The 14181-nt window shown below is 39.9% G+C and overlaps 1 protein-coding gene across 5 annotated transcripts in view; it reads right to left on the bottom strand.

Moving 5' to 3' along the window:
• MACROD2 (MACRO domain containing 2) overlaps nt 1-14181 on the bottom strand; it is a 2051742-nt gene that overhangs the window by 207448 nt on the left and 1830113 nt on the right. For all 5 annotated transcript variants that reach the window (XM_021077529.1, XM_021077532.1, XM_021077531.1 and 2 more), the window contains exon 9: nt 4188-4269. In XM_021077529.1, coding sequence (XP_020933188.1) covers nt 4188-4269 — 82 coding nt within the window. The remainder of the gene's footprint in view (nt 1-4187; nt 4270-14181) is intronic.

Raw genomic sequence — 14181 nt, 5'->3', positions numbered from 1 at the left:
AGAAAATCAGTAAGGAAACACAGGCCCTGAATGAAGTATTGGACCAGATGCACTTAATAGATATTTATAGGACATTCCATCCAAAAGCAACAGAATACACATTCTTCTCAAGTGAACATGGAACATTCTCTAAGATTGATCATATCCTGGGCTACAAATCAAGTCTCAGTAACTTTAAGAAACCTGAAATCAAATCAAGCATCTTTTCTGACCACAACACTATATGACTGGAAATTGACAAGAAAAAAACTGCAAAAAAAATACAATACAAACATGTGGAAACTAAACAACATGCTACATAGCAACCGATGGATCACTGAAGAAATCAAGAGGGAATTTAAAAATACCTAGAAGCAAATGACAATGAAGATATGACACTCCAAAACCTATGGGATGCAGCAAAAGCAGTTCTAAGGGGAAAGTTTACAGCAATACAAGCCTACCTAAGGAAACAAGAAAAAGCTCAAATAAACAACCTAACTTTACATCTAAAGCAGCTTGAGAGAGAAGAACAGACAAGACCTAAAGTTAGCAGAAAGAAAGAAATCATAAAGATCAGAGCAGAAATCAATGAAATAGAAATGAAGAAAATCATAGAAAAGATCAATGAAAAGAAAAGCTGGTTCTTTGAAAAGATCAACAAAATTGATAAACCCCTAGCCAGACTTATCAACCAAAAAAGAGAGAGGACTCAAATCAATAAAATTAGAAATGAAAAAGGAGAAGTTCCAATGAACATCAGAGAAATACAAAGGATCATAATAGTCTACCACATGCAATTATATGGCAATAAAATGGAAAACCTAGTAGAAATGGACAAATTCTTAGAAAAGTACAATCTTGTAAGACAAAACCAAGATGAACTAGAAAAGATGAATGGACCAATCACAAGAACTGAAATTGAAACTGTGATTAAAAAATTTCCAACAAACAGAAGTCCAGGACCAGATGGCTTCACAGGAGAATTCTATCAACCATTTAGAGAAGACCTAACAACCAATCCTTCTGAAACTATTCCAATAAATTGCAAAGGAAGGAATACTCCCAAACTCATTTTATGAGGCCACCATCAACCTGATACCAAAACCAGACAAAGATATTACCAAAAAAGAAAATTACATGCCAGTTTCACTGATGAATATAGATGCAACAATCCTCAACAAAATACTAGCAAGCCAAATCCAACAATCCATTAAAAGGATTGTACATCATGATCAAGTGGGATTTATCCCAGGGATGCAAGGATTCTTCAATATCCCAAATCCGTCAGTGTGATACACCACATTAACAAACTGAAAAATAAAAACCATATGATCCTCTCAATAGATGCGGAAAAAGTCTTTGACAAAATCCAACACCCATTTCTGATAAAAGCCCTTCAGAAAGTGGGCATAGAAGGAACCTACCTCAACATAATAAAGCCCATATACAACAAACCCAGAGCTAACATCATTCTCAATGGTGAAAAGCTGAAAGAATTTCCGCTGAGATCAGGAACAAGATAGGGATGTCCGCTCTCACCACTACTATTCAACATAGTTTAGGAAATCCTAGCCATGGCAATCAAAGAAGTAAAAGAAATAAAAGGAATCAAAATTGGAGAGGAAGAAGTAAAACTCTCACTATTCACAGATGATTTGATACTATACCTAGAGAATCCTACAGATGCTACCAGAAAACAATTTGAGGTCATGAATGAATTTGGCGAAGTCACTGAATACAGAATTAATACACAGAAATTGACTGCATTTCTATATACTAACAACAGATCAGAAAGAGAAATTAGGTAAATGATCCCATTTACCATGACATCAAAAAGAATAAAACCTACCTAAAGAGACAAAAGGCCTGTACTCCGAAAACTATAAGATGTTGACGAAAGAAATCAAAGACAACACAAACAGATGGAAAGACATACTGTGCTCTTGGATTGGAAGAGTCAATATCAAAATGATAATACTACCCAAGGCAATCTATGGATTCAATGCAATCCCTATCAAATTACCAAAGACGTTTTTCACAGAACTAGAACAAAATATTTTAAAGTTCATTTGGAAGCACAAAAGACCCAGAATAACCAAAGCCATCCTGAGAAAGAAAAATGGAGCTGGAGGAATCAGGTTCCCTGACCTCAGACTGTACTACAAAGCTACAGTCATCAAAACCATATGGTACTGGAACAAAGATAGAAGTAAAGATCAGTGGAACAGGATAGAAAAACCAGAATTAAACCCATGCATCTACAGTCAACTAATCTATGACAAAGAAGGCAGCCCCTTCAATAAGTGGTGCTGGGAAAAATGGACAGCCACATATAAAAGAATGAAATTAGAACACTTCCTAACACCATACACGAATATAAACTGAAAATGGATTAAAGACTAAATATAAGACCAGATACTATAAAACTTTCAAGGAAAACTCTTAGGCCAAAAACTGACATAAACCCCAGCAACATCTCAGATCTGCCTTCTACAGTAATGAAAATAAAAACAAAAATAAACAAATGGGACTTAACTAAACTTAAAAGTTTCTGCACAGCAAAGGAAACCCTCAACAAAACAGAACGACAACCCACAGAATGGGAGAAAATATTTGCAAGTGAAGCAACTGGCAAGGGATTAATCTCCAAATATTCATATTATAAACACCATCTGCAGCTCAATACCAAAAAAACAAACAAGCCCATCAAAAAATGGCAGAAGATTTAAACAGACAATTCTCCAAAGAAGACATAACAGATGTCCAGAAAACACATGAAAAAATGTTCAACATCTCTCATTATTAGAGAAATGCAAATCGAAACCATGATGAGGTACCACCTTACACCAGCCGGAATGGCCATCATCAAAGTCTACAAACAATAAGTACTGGAGAGGGTGTGGAGAAAAGGGAACCCTATTACATTGTTGGTGGGAGTGTAAACTGGGGAAAACACTGTGGAAAACAGTATGGAGATTCCTCAGAAAACTAAAAATAGAATTACCATTTGATACAGCAATCCCACCCCTTGGCATCTATCCAGAGAAAACCATGACTCAAAAAGATTCATGTACTCCAATGTTCACTGTAGCACTCTATTCAGTAGCCAAGACAGGGAAACAACCTAAACGTCCATCGACAGAGGAGTGGATCAAGAAGATGCGGTACATACACACAATGGAATATTACTCAGCCCTCAAAAGGAAAGAAAATAACAGCATTTTTAACAACATGGATGAACACAGAAGTTATCATGCTAAATGAAGTCAGTCAGACAATGAGACAACATCATATGCTATCACTTACATGTGGAGTCTAAAAAAAGGACACAATGAATTTCTTTGCAGAACAGATAGTGACTCACAGAATTTGAAAAACTTATGGTTTCCAAATGAGGCAGGTTGGGGGGTGGGGATGCAGTGAGGGTTTGGGATAGAAATGCTATAAAATTTGGTTGTGATGATCGTTGTACAACTATAAATGTAATAAAATTCATTGAGTAATAAAAATAAAATAAATAATAGAGCCTCAGCCTTTGGACGCTGGAAGAGGGACAGTGGTGGGGGGAGCAATATTCAGATGAACAAATTCCAGCTGATGGCACATTCAATGTTAATCTATCACTCAAGTATCTTTAGTAACCCTGAGGTTTCTCCTATTTTCTCAAAAGAAGTATGAAATAAGATGAATAACTATCTTTCTCAGATTACCCTAGAAAGAACTGCCATCTTCAATTCAATTTGGTCCAAGAAAATGGGGGAGAAGAGGGATGAAATGCATGAATAGCTGGAAATGTGGATATAAATATACATTGGCTCCTTACAATTTCTAATCTGTTTAACACAGTGGGTGTTGGGCACAGGCCAGGGCCACTTACAAGTGTGGGGAAAAGAAATTACAGATCAATTGTGCAGTTTAGGGTGAGAGGCAATGTCATTTGGTTCAGCTCTTCACTCTTGATGTGAGGAACTTAGACTCAAGAGATGAATTGACTCCTCCAAGACAAGTAGGAGGAAGAGGTCGAGAGCCTAGATTTCCCATCACTTCCTTTAGATCTTAAAAACTAAGAAGGTGGCATGTATGACCAGTGTATGGAAATCACAGTTGCAAGAGTCTTGACAAGCCAAAATAAAGTAGTAGAACTGTAAGTGATGCTCTCACTTCTTCAACCTCCCATTTCAAGGGAAACAAATGGCTTTACTCACCAGCAGGGAAAAACTCGCTCATTTTCTTTTTGTAGATTTTGAAGTCGACTTCTAGGAAGACACAGAAGATGATCCGATCCACCTAAGAGAAAACAAGAGACACTCAAGTGAGATGAAATATGGCCATTGCATTTCCAGAATATGGTATTGGAGCAAAAAAAAAAAACAAATAGAAAATCCTCTCACAGTTTTGGTTTTTTTTTTTTTTTTTTTTTTTTAATTTTGACATTTCTTGCAGTGTGTGGAGGTTCCCACACCAGGGGATAATCCCTCAGCAGCAGCAACCTGAGCTGCTGCAGTGATAACGCAAAATCCTTAATCTGCTATGTCTCAGGAGACCTCCTCCCATAGATTCTTGATGCTATGATGTTAACTACATGATAGCACTTAATGAAGTTGGAGTGTGTGTGTGTACACACTTTATGTAAATATACCCATGAGCAATTTGGTGGAAAGATGTTATATAAATCAAATAAGACATAACAAATGACAATAAGTCACTTTGAAGCAAGCTATAAATAAGATCTGAGATTCCGACAGGATACCTAGACTTTATGTTCTATAAAACAGCCACACGGGAGGAGTATCGCGGAATGACAATAAAGTATGTCCGCAAACAAAGAGCTCGTTGTCCTACCCTTGTTAGACAAATATATTTATCAAATCTGTAGTATTTGAACATGGCCTAAAAATCTTCACACAGCGTGATTTGTATGCAGTCACTTGTTTTTAGTTTTGTACACTTGGAAATGCAACAGGAATAAAATATAATTAGTTGACAGTACATGAGGTCAAGATAACTTTAATCTGGCAGGTTATTACTGAATAAGTAAATGCTGCTTCAAAAGGAAAATGTATGCAGAGTCTCTTTTCTCTGTTTTGAGAGCTTCTGCATGTCAGGAGCCTCTTTAAGATGTTCTGGGAGCAACATGGCAAACAAGAGGAAAGATGGAGTGCATATAACAGCTCACAGATATCTGATATTAAATCAGTAACTCAATTTTGTGTCTCGAAAGCAAACAGCCCTTTAGTTCCTTTATTTTAACGATGTACAGAAAGTTAAAGATTACTCCATCCATCAAACTGCAACCAGCAATGAGCAGAACATCTTCAGAGAATGAAAGTGGGGTGTTGTGGGTCAGGACAGGAAAAAAAACCAAAGGGATATCATCCACCCAACCTTTCGGCTCTGGCAGCCTACAGGGGACAGAGTCATGTGAGCAAAGTTCTTAGTAGGAGAGAAGATCTATAGGAGTGAAGAGGGAGAGAATCAGGATAGGAGGATTCCCTGATAGGGAATCAGGATAGAGGGAGAGAATCAGGATACAAGGATTCCCTGATGGAAGTTCAGAGATGTGGTTACCTGATTCCTGTGCAAGTCTAGACACCCATCCAGGAAGAGCACCTCCTGGGAAATCAGTGCACTTCCGAAATAGGATCACTAAGACCTTGCAGCCCCAGTCACTGCCCCGTAGGGTAGACTATAGTAGAGTGCACATGGTCTTCAGAAATGGAAGGACTGGGATGCAAATAACCCTCTTTTCCTTTTCCTGTATTCCCTAGGGTTTCTGGTGTCCAGTCCTGTCTGCATGGCATTAACATTTTCTCCAAATGCAAAAACTGTCACCACCAAATCGCCCTCCAGGTGAGCTATAAATTTAGGTAAATACATGATTAACTATCTGTGCAATACTGAATGCTGGTCTCCACTCTCCTTATGGTGTTATTTATGCCCTGTGGCTAAAGATAAAAACCATAACATCAAGCAATAGAAACAAGTTATAAGAGGACATATACTCTATGATACTATTATAGGAAATTTTAAAACGGAAAGTTTACAAGAGTGTAGGGATTCACTTGTGTCCACTAATACACAGAAACATACATAGGAATGTCACCCGTGAACTTCAGGATGATGATGATTTCTGAAAAGGGAGGGAAGGTAAAATGATGGACAGGTAACTGAATAGTTGATATTTTATCATTTAGAAAGAAAAGAGATTTAAGAAATATGGCAAATGGGTAACAGCTATTAACTATGGAGGTAGGTACATGGATGTCATATTAGGTTCTCTACTTTTCCATATATATGAAATATTTCATAATTAAAAGTCCTAATATAAAAAATAAGATTCTATGCTAGACATACTTTACTCTCCAGGTGACTTGAACTACTTATAATTTCCAAGCACCATAATTATTTTCACTTCTGTGCCTTCGAAGGTGGATTTTTTCCTTCAGGCCTCAAATGTTCAGACTATTTCTATAGCCCCCTAATTGAGATCAAAATCAAAACAAGACAATTTGGTTCAAAGAAGATCTAAGAACAAGCTGGACAGTCTCATTTGTATGCATTTTCCCCTATTTTTATGGTCACTTTAATAAAATTTATGGTGTTTTTAAAAACACTTATGTTGCATGTTTGTGTGTGAGTATGTTTGTGGGAGGAGGGTTAGTGCTAATTCCATACACTGCTATTAAGTGTACTTTTTTTTTTTTTTTTTGCTTTTTTAGGGCTGCACCCATGGCATATGGAAGTTCCAGGCTAGGGGCTGAATCAGAATCAGAACTACATCTGCCAGCCTACGCCACAGCCACAGCAACACCAGATCCAAGCTGCATCTGTGACCTATACCATGGCTTATACCATGGCTCACAGCAAAGCCGGATCCTTAACCTACCGAGCGAGGCCAGGGATCGAACCTGCATCCTCATGGTTCCTAGTCGGGTTCCTTAACCACTGAGCCATGAAGAGAACTCTTCTATTAAGTGCACTTTTAAGTAGCACAGACTAAACACAGATTTCTTCAATATCACAAAGAATTACAATCCACTTTTTGGCATGTTAAGGTTTATTACCATGTAAATGTTATGGGTCCCAAATTCAGCAGCCTGATTTGATTTATTTTCCCAGGCAGAAGATGGATAATAAGGGAAAACTACTTTTATTTGAAACTAAGTGAATGGCCCAGTTCCCTGCCCTTACCCTTGGGCATAACACTGAAAATATCGTAAAAGCAAGTTGAAGCCAAGAATTAAACTCGTTTTCCAAGTACTTTTTATACAGGCATATGTGCATGAATATACACAAAAACACATATATACACGTGTGTGTGTGTGGTGTGTGTGTGTTACACACACACACCACACACACATATGCATAAACATATCCTCTGGGGTTATCGCTGGATAAGGGCTCATTTAGTTGAAAGTTCTGTATTTATAAAGTCCTTGTGGATATTGCTCACTATTTGCAGTGGACTATATTTTCCAAGATGGCATGCAAGAAGATACCCCATCCTTCAGGTTCCTCTGAAAATATAAAGCCCAATAGTCATCTCATTGAGAAGTGGAATCTATATGTCTTCCTCTTTTATCTGAGAGTGCTTGGAACTCTGGCAGAAATGACATGTGAGTTCTGAGTCTATGTCATGGAAGGTGATACAGTTTCTGTCTGGTCCTCTTGGGATGCTCGCTCTTGCACCAAATCATCATGCCACGAGGAAAAAGAGACTCCTAGAGAATTCCTGTGTAGAAGTTCTAGCCAATAGCTCTAGCTGAAAGTGAGTAGCCCCTAAATGATTTCAGCTCCTGGCTTTTGAGCTCCTCTAGACAATACCCCATGGGATGCAGCGGAGTTGATCCTGCTGAACTCTGCCCAAACTGCAGATTTGTGAGCAAAACATAAAAACACATAGTTAGAAATCTAATATTCTTCTATCTTCTTCCTAGTGCCATTTTAAAAAAAATTCCTGCTTCTCCAGCTTTGTAGTGGCAACTGTTATTGAAAAGCTCAGACTGAATGTATCAAGGAGACGTCACAGTCGGTTGACAAGAAGAAGTCTTATTGCTACATAGCTGAGAGACCAGAACTGTGACTTGTGCAAAGGAGGAATGACCCAGGTCATTCATTCTAGCCTCAGATAAATTCCATGCACATATAGAAGAATGACTCATTGTTGAGGCTTGGGAGCATGGTTTCCATTCTCTCTGATGTTAGGCATGTAAAGTGGTTGTTCTTGAGAGACTGCATTTATTCATTTACTCATCAGATATTGACCAAGCACCTTCAGTTTGTGGGGCTTAGGCCACATGCTATTCTCTCACAATAAAACTTGAATCTAGAGTTGAGTGATTATTTTCCCCCATGGCCAAACAATTAGTGGCAAAATCTCAGGCATCGTAACTTCACAGACAGCATTCCTTCTGTTATATCAGCCGACAAAGACACAGGGGGGCTGAGTTTCTAGGCTTGTCACTAGCTCTGTGACACTGGACCAGCCAATGGCCCCTGAGCCCATTACTGATGTTTTCATATAGGGTACTTATTAGAAATAATGATGGTTGTTGTAAACTATCATGTCTTAAAAGTTTTAAAAGCTTTCTTTTTAAGTGAAAAGACAAGACAAAATATTATTAAGGATGTGGATTAACAAGAACTTTCATATACTGCTTTTGGGATTGAAAATTGGTACAGCCACTTCAGGAAATTACTTAGCAGTCGCTACTAAATTAGCGGAATAAGCACATACCCTATGGCCCAGCAATTTCACCCCTAGTAGAAACCCATTAAAATGTACACATATGTTCACAAAGGGACACGGACTGTAATGTTCATAGTAGCACGATTTGTCATATCTCCAAATTGGAAGCTCACAAATGATAGAATGAATAAACCAGGATCTATTCATTCCATTATATAATTACAAACCAATGAAACTGCAAAGTTTACAACTACACACAACAATATAAGCCAAAAGTATTGAGTAAAATAATCCAGAGAAAAAAAGCACAAATGGATGCTTCTATTTCTATAAAGTTCAAAAATGTTAGGGAAATAGGAAAACAATCACTTATGGTGTTAGAAGTTAATACAGCACATGACTCTGGGGTGAGGGTTGGTGAAAAGGTACTGAGGGGAATGCCTGGGATCTTGGTTTTTTAATCTGGGTCCTGGTTCCATGTATGTGTTCAATTTGTGAAAAACCATGAAGTCCACTTAGGATCTGTGTTCAGAATGAATGTTATAATTCGATAAGAATTTTTTTAAAGGTTGAAAATCTTATGTTACAGTTGTTTTGGTCAACAACTTGAAAATCTATTTTCATTGACTTGGAGGTCAAAAAAAGTCTTTTAAGAGCTCAACTTCTAAAGGAAATCTCTCCATACATTTCCAGTGATGCCAACTATAGCTCACCCATCAAGGCATAAAGGAGTAAAGATGCAATTTTTTCACCCAGATATCCATTAATCCACAGTTGGGGGTTTTATGCCCCATAAACATGATGACATAAGTTCTATTAATCTTTTTCAGCATCATAGCCACTGCCCCTGAAGAGGGTTACACAGCTAAGCAAGTTTGGAATATCTGCAGCCGACCTCCACTTTTCACGGCTACCAGTCCTAAGGCAGCTGACACAGTCAAGATTATCCTGTGTTCAGCGATCCTGGAAGAAGGAATGGATTCTGATGAATGCAACTTGCTTCCCCAGTGACAAATGACAAACTTTCAAGGATCTGATGTGCACACAAATGCTGCTTTAAAGGATGGGGGGATATCCTCTGTCAATGCAGCCTGATGGGTAATGGGGGTGAGGTCTCAGCCTTCTTGAAAGATAAACCTACGGCCTCACCAGTGCAGGCTTGGATACTGGGTATTTTCATAAATCAGCAGTTGCTACTAACAACTGAATTAATCTCTAGGTCTTAAAGTATAAAATGGTGTAAAGGCAGGCTTTGAGAAGGGTGGAAGACCAGAGCAACTGGAGTGTCCTTGGTGCTAGGGGTAAACCAAGCTTAAATAAAGTTACAAAAGGATATGGTCACTACTGATTAATCAAAGGACAAAACCAAGAGATGGGATGCCTGGGTCCTAGTCCCTCATCTTCTATTCAGTGGAATAAAAAACAGCAATCTGAGTCCCCCGCCCATGTATTAGGGGTGCATAAAAGATTACTACAGACTTAGCATCTTATACAACAAAGTTTTATCATCTCATAGTTTCTGTAGGTCAGAAGTCCAGGCCCCATAGAGTTGAATCCTCTGTTCAGGGTCTCGGAAGACCCTTGCAATCAGGCAGCAGCTGTGCTGAGGTCCTCCCCTGAGCTTGTGGACCTCTTACAGCCTCATTCAGATTGTTGGCAGAGCTTACTTCCCCACAGTTCTAGGACTGAGGTCCATCCCTACTTTCTTACTAGCTGTTGACTAGGGGCAGTTTCAGCTCCTAGAGGCCACCTGCAGTTCCTTGTCATGTGGTCCCAAAAGGAAGTTCAGGACATAGACCATTTCCTTCTTCCAAGCCAGCAAAATATGTCTCCATGACTCCCTCCATCTCCAATCAGTAGACTCCTTTTAAGGGGCCCTAGCAGGACACTCTTCTTTTTAATGAGCTCAAGTGATTAAATACCTTAATTACATCTACAAAAAAAAAAAATCTCTTCTGGAGTTCCCATTGTGGCTCAGTTGTCAAGAGCTCAACATAGTGTCTGAGAGGATGCAGGTTTGATCCCTGGCCTTGCTCAATGAGTTAAGGATCCAGAATTGCAGCAAACTGCAGTGTAGGTCACAGATGTGTCCTGGATCCAGTGTTGCTGTGACTCTGGTGTAGGCCTGCAGCTGTGGCTCTGATTTGACCCCTAGCCTGGGAACTTCTATATCTTCAGGTGTGGTCATAAAAAGAAAAAAAATCTCTTTTGCCTAATCCAGGGAGTGACCACTCTATCATATTCACACTGACAGGAGAAGACTGGACAAGGGTGCTCACCAGGGGGTTGGGGGACTTGGAGGCATCTCAGACACTGTCTCCCTCAACCAGTCTCCTCCATATGATCATCTACCTGTGTTCCAACATGGACTTGACCCCTTACCAGCTCTGTGTCCTTGAGCAGGTCACATAAACTTTCTAAGCCTCAGTCTCCTCATCTCTAAATTGGAGACACTGACATTGTGGAGAGTGATACATTGGTTTCCTGTCTGTAACAATCTACCCCGAGCTTCATGGCTCAGAACAACCCCTGACCATTGGCTTATGGTTCTGTAGGTCAAAGTCAACCTGGTGTGACTGGGTTCTCTGGTCAGCATACCCTGAGAGTGACAAGCTGTAGGCTGGGCTGCCTTCTTGTCTGGAGGCTGTGAAGGGAAATCCACTGCTAACTCCTTCTTGTTGTTGGCAGAATTCAGTTCCCTGCAATTGCAGCACTGAGGTCCCCGCTTCCTTGCTGGCTATTGTCTGGGGTCTCTCTCAGCTCCTGGAGTCCACATGCATTACTTGCCAGATGTCCACTTCCATCCTCCATCTTCAAGGCAGCCAAGGCATGGTAAGTCCTTCTTGATTTTTGAATCTTAATTTATCCATATCTGACTCAAAGGACTCCTGTGATTAGGTCAGGCCCACCTGGATGGTCTCCCTGCATTAAGGTCAACTGATTTGGGACCTTTATTACATCTGCAAAATCTCTTCACAGCATTTTCAAACCTAGATTACTGGTTGAATAACTGTGAGAAGGTATGTGTATACCAGACCCTGGGCATCTTGGAAAAATCTGGGAACCCTTCTGCCACGGTTGGCTACAAAGACCACATAAGATATTCTAAATAAAGTGCTTGGCAAAGGGCCCGACATAGAGTAAATGCTCATAGACATTGGTTATTTATTTGTTAAGTTGTTATCCACAATTTATTTCAAACACTTAGCACAGTGCTGGCGTATAGATAAAATCACTGTTCACTTGGTGAGTCTTTAATTTCTATCCTGATCTTTTAAAACAGGTCAAGGGGGAAAGTAAGAGCCAAAGAAAGAACACTTTTGGTACGCCAAAAGACCATCTTATTCCAGTTTCACCTTTGCTGGGAAATTCTATCTTAAAAGAAACATTTATAAACGTGACCCATATTGGAGTCCCCGTCTTGCCTCAGCGATAAGGAACTTGACTAGTATCCATGAGGATGCGGGTATCCATGAGGATCCCTGGCCTCCTTCATTGGGTTAAGGATCCAGCATTGCCGTGAGCTGTGGTGTAGGTTGCAGACGAGGCTTGGATCCTGCATTTCAGTGGCTGTGACGCAGGCTGGCAGCTGTAGCTCCGATTGAACACCTAGTCTGGGAATTCCATATGCTGTGGGTGGGGCCCTAAAAAACAAACAAAAAACAAACAAACAAAAAAGTCCAAAAAAAATGGCCCATATTTATATAAAGTAGCTTTTTTTTGTTTGTTTGACCATATTAGCCGATGAGAAAAAGGGAAACAAAAGGCTAAATTCACAGTTGAACTGCAGTGATGGAAAAGATTTCACAGGACCCTCCAGGAATCCCTGCTCTGATATTTTAATACCATTGTCAAATGTCACTGAATATCACTCTTCTGGCTCTTGAAAGTATTAAGTATGTTCATATTTGTGCCCTCCACAAAAGCTAGTATTTCAATCTCTAAATTACAGAATGAGAAATTTTTTTCTCTCTATGCTTACAGAGATGTTTGAAGGAGCTGGAGAGCATTCATAATCCATACACATTCAAAGGGCATCTTTGCATTTTGAAATAGCTTCTGCATGCATAAAAAGGATCCTTTCTTTTGGGGGGCTTTTTGCAAACCCAGTTCATCTGTCATTATTCTGTGGCAGCACAATTCAGTCTTCTTGTTTTGTTTTGATAAATTGCTCTTTTTGACTTTTCTTCAACTCTTTAAGAAAAAATGGTCATATAGCCCAAGAACCAAGAGCTATTGTGATTTGAGCCAGAGGCTCATTCATACAAGTTAATTTCCAAGCCTGCTTCACATCGATCAAAGTGGACACCCTCATGCATGACACATCTGTTGTAGTCCTTGAAGCTGTTCCACATGCTTAATATAGAAGAGAGATAAAGGCACGCAATGACTCGTGGTTTTAAATTGCTAGCGTGGCAAGTAGGAAGTATGTCTTGCCCTGCCTTGCCCTTGTGACCAAAGAAAGACTCCTCAGAAACGTTGGGGGGCAGTACCAGTCAAGAATAAAGAACAGGTTCATGATTGGGGAGGGTTTTATGGTGAGCTACTCACATATGCCCCTCCCTTCAGGACTAGAGTGGTCTTGATTCCCATGGCTGGAGGTGTCCCTGATTGATAGCTCAGGGGAGACCCTCTCAGAGGATTGTCCTCTGCTGAGAAAAGTATCCCACCTACACTGACCCTCTGTTCCTCAAGTCAGCCTGCACCCAGGGACCAGCTCATGCAGAGATCCAAAGGCTCAGACTCTTTCTTTCATTTTGATGCAGTTCTGCTGCAACATAAATTATGGACTGAATTGTGCCCTCTCCATTTCCAATTCATATCTTGAAGTCCTAACCCTCAGTACTTAAGAATGTGACTATATTTGGAGATAAAGCCTTGAAAGGGGTAATTAAGTTAAAATGGGGTGACTGGAATAAGTCCTAATCAAATACGAATGGTGTCCTCATACAAAAAAGAGATTAGGACACAGACACACACACCCAGGAAGACCATGTGAGACATAGAGAGAAGATGGCCTTGGACATGCCAAGGAAAGAGGCTTCCGAGGAAACTGACAAGCTGACACATTGGCCTTTTAATTTTAGCATCTGGAAGTGAGAGAAAATGCATTTCTGATGTTAAAACCACCCAGGCTGTGATCCTTTGTTACGGCAGCCTTAGCAAACCAATTCACTCTGCCAGCTTCAGAGTTCCTGGTGGGTTCAACTTCTCCATCTCTCCACTCTGCTTTCCTTGTTCAGCTCCCTCCCCAGTTATCAATCAAGAGCATGATCCAATAAATCTCCTGCTTGCAAATATCCTCAGTCTGCTTCTCCAGAAACTTGATCTATGACAACCACCATCTCTTTTATGGCAATCTGAATTATTTTCTTTTTATGTGCACTTTCTCCATCATTTCCAATAAAGCAAATGACAGGTGCCAATCACACATGAAACCTGCTGCCTAAGGTCTGTCCAACAGGTAACTATGCTACACACAGTACTCGGTGGCGAACCAACCAGGTTTT

Source organism: Sus scrofa, chromosome 17 (genome assembly GCF_000003025.6).
Source record: "Sus scrofa isolate TJ Tabasco breed Duroc chromosome 17, Sscrofa11.1, whole genome shotgun sequence".
Classification (NCBI taxonomy): Eukaryota; Metazoa; Chordata; class Mammalia; order Artiodactyla; family Suidae; genus Sus; species Sus scrofa.
This window is presented reverse-complemented; position numbering and strand designations above follow the sequence as displayed.